At 37.8% G+C, this 8,042-nt stretch overlaps 1 protein-coding gene across 16 annotated transcripts in view; it reads left to right on the forward strand.

Annotated features, from left to right (window-relative positions):
• The window catches only part of GPHN (gephyrin), a 700,118-nt gene extending 694,886 nt beyond the window's left edge, over positions 1-5,232 (forward strand). For 14 of the 16 annotated variants that reach the window (XM_030812325.1, XM_030812331.1, XM_030812357.1 and 11 more), the window contains 2 exons: positions 3,000-3,096; positions 4,232-5,229. In XM_030812325.1, coding sequence (XP_030668185.1) covers positions 3,000-3,096; positions 4,232-4,365 — 231 coding nt within the window. In that variant the 3' untranslated portion in view covers positions 4,366-5,229. Of the gene's footprint in view, positions 1-2,999; positions 3,097-4,231 lie in introns of all 16 variants that reach the window. The other 2 variants (XM_003263586.4, XM_004087163.3) reach the window with 1 other exon arrangement.
• The last annotated feature ends 2,810 nt before the right edge of the window (positions 5,233-8,042 follow it).

Genomic DNA, 8,042 nt, shown 5'->3' on the forward strand with positions numbered 1-8,042 from the left:
CATAAAATGAGTTAGGGAGGATTGCCTCTTTTTCTATTGCTTGGAATAGTTTCAGAAGGATTGGTACCTGCTCCTTTTTGTACTTCTGGTAGAATTCAGCTGTGAATCCATCTGGTCCTGGACTTTTTTTGGTTGGTAGGCTATTAATTATTGCCTCAATTTCAGAGCCTGTTACTGGTCTATTCAGAGATTCAACTTCTTCCTGGTTTAGTCTTGGGAGGGTGTATGTGTCCAGGAATTTATCCATTTCTTCTAGATTTTCTAGTTTATTTGCATAGAGGTATTTATAGTATTCTCTGGTAGTAGTTTGTATTTCTGTGGGATCGGTGATGATATCCCCTTTATCATTTTTTATTACATCTATTTGACTCTTCTCTCTTTTCTTCTTTATTAGTCTTGCTAAGAGTCTATCTGTTTTGTTGATCTTTTCAAAAAACCAGCTCCTGGATTCACTGATTTTTTTTGAAGGGTTTTTTGTGTCTCTGTCTCCTTCAGTTCTGCTCTTACCTTAGTTATTTCTTGTGTTCTGCTAGCTTTTGAATTTGTTTCCTCTTGCTTCTCTAGTTCTTTTAACTGTGATGTTAGGATGTCGATTTTAGATCTTTCCTGCTTTCTCTTGTGGGCATTTAGTGCTATAAATTTCCCTCTACACATTGCTTTAAACGTGTCCCAGAGATTCTGGTATGTCATGTATTTGTTCTCATTGGTTTCAAAGAACATCTTTATTTTTGCCTTCATTTAATTATTTACCCAGTAGTCATTCAGGAGCAGGTTGTTCGGTTTCCATGTAGTTGTGTGGTTTTGAGTAAGTTTCTTAATCCTGAGTTCTAATTTGATTGCACTGTGATCTGAGAGACAGTTTGTTGTGATTTCTTTTCTTTTACATTTGCTGAGGAGTGTTTTACTTCCAATTACGTGGTCAATTTTAGAATCAGTGTGATGTGGTGCTGAGAAGAATGTACATTCTGTTGATTTGGGGTGGAGAGTTCTGTAGATGTCTATTAGGTCTGCTTGGTCCAAAGCTGAGTTCAAGCCCTGGATATCCTTGTTAATTTTCTGTCTTGTTGATCTGTCTAATATTGACAGTGGGGTGTTAAAGTCTCCCATTATTATTGTGTGGGAGTCTAAGTCTCTTTGTAGGTCTCTAAGAACTTGCTTTATGAATCTGGGTGCTTCTGTATTGGGTGCGTATATATTTAGGATAGTTAGTTCTTCTTGTTGAATTGATCCCTTTACCATTAAGTAATGGCCTTCTTTGTCTCTTTTGATCTTTGTTGGTTATCAGAGACTAGGATTGCAACCCCTGCCATTTTTTGCTTTCCATTTTGCTTGGTAGATCTTCCTCCATCCCTTTATTTTGAGCCTAGTTGTGTCTTTGCATGTGAGATGGGTCTCCTGAATACAGCACATCTATGGGTCTTGACTGTTTATCCAGTTTGCCAGTCTGTCTTTTAATTGGGGCATTTAGCCCATTTATATTTAAGGTTAATATTGTTATGTGTGAATTTGATCCTGTCATTATGATGCTAGCTGGTTATTTTGCCCATTAGTTGATGCAGTTTCTTCATAGCATTGATGGTCTTTACAATTTGGCGTATTTTTGCAGTGGCAGGTACCAGTTATTCCTTTCCATGTTTAGTGCTTCCTTCAGGAGCTCTTGTAAGGCAGGCCTGGTGATGACAAATCTCCCAGCATTTGCTTGTCTGTAAAGGATTTTATTTCTCCTTCACTTATGAAGCTTAGTTTGGCTGGATATTAAATTCTGGGTTGAAAATTCTTTTCTTTAAGAATGTCAAATATTGGCCCCCACTCTCTTCTGGCTTGTAGGGTTTCTGCTGAGAGATCCACTGTTATTTTGATGGGCTTCCCTTTGTGGGTAACCTGACCTTTCTCTCTGCCTGCCTTTAACATTTTTTCCTCCATTTCAATCTTGGTGAATCTGACGATTATGTGCCTTGGGGTTGCTCTTCTGGAGGAATATCCTTGTGGTGTCCTCTGTATTTCCTGAATTTGAATCAACAAATATTTTTATCATCAGAGTCCAGAAGAAGAAGAGAAGAGAAAGAGGATAGGAAACTTATTTAATGAAATACTAGCCTGAAAACTTCCCAAATCTGTTGAGAGATATAGACATCCAGATCCAGGAAGTTCAAAGGTCTCCAAATATATTCAACCCAAAAGATCCTTCCCAATTTGTCAAAAGTTAAAGACAAAGAATTATAATAACATCGAAAGAAAAGCATCAAGTCACATACAAGGAAGTCCACATTAAGCTAGCAGTAGATATATCTGCAGAAAACTTACAGGCCAGAAGGGAAGGGAATGGGGGAATGGTGTATGTAAAGTTCTGAAAGAAAAAAAAGCCAACCAGCAATATTACATGCAGCAAAGCTATCCTTCAGGAATGAGGGAGAAATAAAGCCTCTCCCAGACAAACAAAAGCTGAACACCAGCTTCTTAGCCTTCTTTTCTCTTTTCACCAGAGCAACCCAACCCCTGGACTTCCTGTATTAAGAATATAAGGTGGCCAGGCATGGTGGCTCATGCCTATGATTCCAGCACTCTAGGAGGCCCAGGTGGCAGGATCGCTTGAGCCCAGGAGTTCGAGACCAGCCTGAGCAAAATAGCAAGATGCCATCTCTACAAAAAAAATAAAAATTATTCAGACGTGGTGGCACATGCATGTGGTCCCAGCTACTCAGGAGGCCAAGGCAGGAGGATCACTTGAGCCCAGGAGGTCAAGACTGCAGTGAGCTATGATCGTGCCACTGCACTCCAGCCTGGGTAACAGAGTGAGACCTTGTGTCAAAAGAAAAAATGCATTTTTAATTAAATTTTATTTAAAAGGAAAAAGAACATAAGGTGGTAGTGACAGCAACAACAGAATACCAAGGTTAGTCTCCATGTCCACTGTATTCTTTGCACAACCCCTACCATCTTGCAGTTTTGTGAGATGATCAGGTGACCAAGTTTGTTTTCTTTTCTTCTTTATTCTGTAGTTATCATGTGATGTAAAACTCGATCCTCGTCCAGAATACCATCGGTGTATATTAACTTGGCATCACCAAGAACCACTACCTTGGGCACAGAGTACAGGTTAGTAATTCACATCTGCAGATATTCCTAGACACCTATCCTGTTAAAACACAAACTTATATATAATCTTCCTTGGTTATAACTGATTTTGTAATTATTATACATTTTCCTTTTTGAAAAGTTAGATGAGTTAAATTATTCCTAAACAGTATAGCAAAAGTTAAAAAATAACTATTAGAAGTTTACTTACTTTATTGAGCCATATTTTCTAGATAAGCATTTAGAATATCCACATATCATTGACTAATGTCCTGTAATAAATCTGGAATTACAGAAGATTTGATATGTTTGTTCAACCAATAAGTTCTGAGTATAACTTTGTAGGAAAAGGAGGAGATTCTAGCTATACCATCTTGAAATGTGAGATGAAAGCCCAATTTATAATTTGATTCTCTGTAGCCTCTACCATACCCTAGTTATTGGTAAATTTGAAGGGCAGAGAAATCAATATTGATAATTCAGAGTTCTATAGTAACCTCCACGAGACTTTAAACTGTTATTCCCAACTTCCCTACTCATATTTTGCCTAACTTTTGACGTGACTCCAGAAAACTTGTAGTACTCTAGTACTCTTTAAACAAAGATCCTACCAAGTGAAAACATCAGCTAACAGTGACTAAGTTCATGGGCTTTGCCGTCAGAGAGAGCTGCATTCAAATTGGCCACCAACCTAGTTAGCAGGACCCTAGGCAAGTTACCTAAAAATTTTTTGAGTCTTGTGAGAATCACATAAGGTGTTTAAGTAAAGTGCCTAGTACTTTGGCACTTAGTAAAGAAATGGTAGCTGCTACCATTATTGTCATTATTATTTTAATACTTTTTTTAAAGCCTCCCTTTTCAGACACGCATAACATTTCAGCCTGAATTGAGAAATTCTGTGGCATTTTGCATAATGCTATAAAATCCTGGTTTTACTCTTTCAAGCAAGAATTTCTAATGTTTATTTTTAAAGTTTGAATGAGCAGGTGGTAGGATATAATAGCATGGCCACCTGAAAAAGGTACTGGAAAGTTTGATCATCCCTTCTCCTCTTGAAGACCTGCATTTCTGTTTTTACATTTTGGAAAGGTCTACAAGGGCCCAAATGTATACGCCATGATGCTTGTGCTGCTGTAATAAGAGTATTTCTTTCTAGGTAATCAAATGAGCAGCCGTCTGATGAGCATGCGCAGTGCCAATGGATTGTTGATGCTACCTCCAAAGACAGAACAGTACGTGGAGCTCCACAAAGGCGAGGTGGTGGATGTCATGGTCATTGGACGGCTATGATGGTCACCAGCAGGAGAAAGCTTTGATGCATGTCCACATATCATTGACTGTATCCTGTAATATGCAACGGCACAGCTAGTTTTCCCAATTTGGATAAAAGTTGATCTGTATAGTCAACATCTTGAACTATATTTCAAATGAATTTAAATATCTTTTAAAGAAAAAAACACCTAAAAATAAATCTTAACAGACAATTCTATTCTGATTATATCAAGGCAAATTTTTCCTTTCTTGCAAATTGCTTTGTGTGTTCAATGCTAGGTCTGATAGCGATAGCTTTTAGTAGACAGCGGTAGGTGCCTGCAGAACTTGTGTTTTTCTCATCTTTAAAATACAACTACTTATGCTCTTAAATCAAGGCTGTCTGCTTATTTATACTAGCGTAGGCAACACTTGGATTTCCCTTCTTAGTATGCTTCATAACTGCTTTACAGAGAGCTTTTGCTTGTTCTTTCTCATGTATCTCGTGTTTATGTGCACAGTGCCAAAAGAAGACTGACTGGGTGGAGGCTCTGCCTTGCCTCAAGAACCATCCCCTGCAGAGCATCCAGGGAGGTTTCTCACCCCAATAGCCTCACGGCACAGTACTCTTGGGCAGTAACTGGACACCTTTTATTTGAACAAACAAACTGAAGAAAGAATGCTTCCTTAAGTGCTGACGGCCTTTTTAACCAATACATTTAAAATTGTACAGAACAAAAAAAATCAAAGACTGATCTTGTACAGATATTAGTGTTACCAGCATTCATGTGGAAATCAAGAGCAAAGACAAAATAATGTTAAACAACTCTGTACCATAACATTTTCTGTAATGATACTGAAACTTAATGAATAAAAAAATTCCTTGATCATTATTTAAAAATGTAATGTGTTGGCCTCATTATTTAAAAAGAGAAGATTGTCATGCCATTCCAATAGGGTTCTGCCTGAATAAAAGGAATAGTTAAGATGGCCTACCAAGAATATTTAAAATATGGTATATTGTAACTCTGTATCTTACTACAATGTTTGGGGGAAAATGTGATCATAGCATTATGATCTGTAGTGTGTGAAAATACAGATGAGAAGGAAGGAGAACCTGCAGTTGATCTGGTCTTTCCAGTCATAGCTGGAGAATAGCAAGCAAATTTAGAGGAAGGGTATTAATGACTTAGAAAAAAAAAATCTTATTTTAGGTGCCATAAAAGCCAATTTCAAACATCTACAGTTCTTTGAAACGGAGAAAAAAATAAGCAATGAACCAAAAAATTACAGATGAGCACCTTGAAATTTTTAACCGTGTTAGAAAGGAGGTGAGAAATGGGAAAAAATGTCTGTGCTGACCATAGAAAACACAATAGGTAAAATATACTCTATCCACAATGGATCCTTTAATAAAAACTTAGGGGCACTTTTCACATGGTGGTAACAGGAAGATGTTAAGTATACTGTAAAATGTGCTTAGGAAAGCAAACTATAAAAATTGGCCTACTAGTAAACAAAGTGTCAAGGGATGGTAAATAAAGGCAAAATAGTAAATATTTGATACTGATATGTGATATTTTCATTTCATATTTACAGTTGAAGAAGATAAGGTTAGTTAATAGAGGTCAAATGAAAAAATATGCAAATAATCCTTTTATGTACATTCATTCAAGAAATATTTGTTAAGCATCTATTATGTGCTTGGGTACAAAGTATATCATGCTACTGTTTACAAACATGAATAGGGCAGAGCACCTGACATTAGACTTCATTAGGGAGATAACAAAAATGCATGCAAATAACCACGACATTTAATATATTTGATAATATATAGTAGAGTGTATAGAATGTGATAAATGCCATAATACAGATTGTAAGGGTTGGAAGAATTCAGATGAGATTTCAAGAAGTAAGATGGCATGTTAGTGGGTCTTTTTTTTTTATTTTGTAGAGGCACAGTCTTGCTCTACTGCTCAGGATAGAGTACAGTAGCATGGTCCTAGTGCACTACAGCCTTGAACTCCTGGCCTCAAGTGATCCTGCTGCATCAGACTCCGAAAGTGCTGGAATTACTGTTGTGAGACACCATGCCCAGCTGATGTTATTGGGTCTTGAAGGAAGGTAGAATTTTGAAGATGATAGCACAGGAAAAAGGGTATTCCAAAAACAGAGAATGACAGGTAATTAATGATAATTATTTTATTATAGAGTAATTTCTATACCTGTAATATAGGAAGAACAACAATTATAGGGGTGTCGTGGAAATTAAACATGAAATGTGCTGAGAGCAGTGCTTGTCATGTATTAAGCTCCACAAAGGTAGAGATTTTTGTTTATTTTGTTCATTCCTATTATCCCCAAATTCCTAGAAGAGTCTCTGGCATATGTGCATATATGCACGCATCAGTAAATATTTGCTCAATATAACACATTATGTAGAACTTACTGTAGGCCAGACATTGTCCTAAACACTTTACATATGTTTAATTTTCACAACCCTATAAGCATTGTTTTCCCTGTATTATAGATGAGGATACTGAGGCACAGAGATTAAGAAACTTGTCCATGGTCACATAGATAGTAGGAGAGAGAACAAGGATTCAAGTTTAGCAATCTGACTCTACAGTCTATATTCTTTTATTATTTTTATTTATTTTTTTTTTTTTTGAGATGGAGTCTCGCTCTTGTCACCCAGGCTGGAGTGCAGTGGCACGATCTCAGCTCACTACAATCTCCACCTCCCGGGTTCAAGCGATTCTCCTGCCTCAGCCTCCCAAGTAGCTAGGATTACAGGCATGCACCGCCATGCCCAGCTAATTTTTCTATTTTTAGTATAGATGGGGTTTCACCATTTTGGCCAGGCTGGTCTCAAACTCCTGACCTCAGGTGATCTGCTGGGATTACAGGCGTGAGCCACCGTGCCCCACATCTATTCTGTTTTTCTTTTCTTTTTTTTTTTCTTTTTTTTTTAATAGGATTTCACTCTGTCGCCCAGGCTGGAGTGCAGTGGCATGATCTCAACTCACTGCAGCCTTGACCTCCCTGGGCTCAAGTGATCCTTCCATCTCAGCCTCCTGAGTAGCTGGGACTACCCATCACACCTGGCTAATTTTTTTGTATTTTGCAGAGACAGGCTGGTCTTGAACGCCTGGGCTCAAGTGATCTGCCCATCTCAGCCTCCCACAGTGCTGGAGTTACAGGCATGAGCCACCACACTCAGCCTACAGTCTATCTTCTTTAAATTACAGAAACAAAATAGGTATAAGATGTTTGTAAGACTGAAAAAGTACTGATTTAAGGCCCAAAAGTTATTAAAGTTATTAAAGTTAATTTGGGATTAGAAAGTTCTTAAATACCAAATTAAGAGTCTAGATTTATTCTAGAGACAATAAAACCATTAGAGATTCTTGATCAGGGACGTATCATGATCAGAGATATCCTTTTAGGGAAAACGCTTTGGCAGCCTTGAGGGAGATAAACTAGAATGGAAAGAAACAAGTGAGAGACCCCAGTTAAGTTATAGCAATTGTGCAGGTGAGGGGGTAGAGGTGATGGTGATGGGAAGGTCCGAACAGATGGATACGTCTCTGGAGAGAAAAGAATGGAAAGAATTTTATGGCTGATTTCAAGTTTTGGAAAGGAAGTTAGAGAAGGGAGAGATGATTCAAAGTCTCCCCTCTTGGCTGACTGAGAAAATGTTAAACACTAACAAA

This window comes from Nomascus leucogenys, chromosome 1a (assembly GCF_006542625.1).
Source record: "Nomascus leucogenys isolate Asia chromosome 1a, Asia_NLE_v1, whole genome shotgun sequence".
Taxonomy (NCBI): Eukaryota; Metazoa; Chordata; class Mammalia; order Primates; family Hylobatidae; genus Nomascus; species Nomascus leucogenys.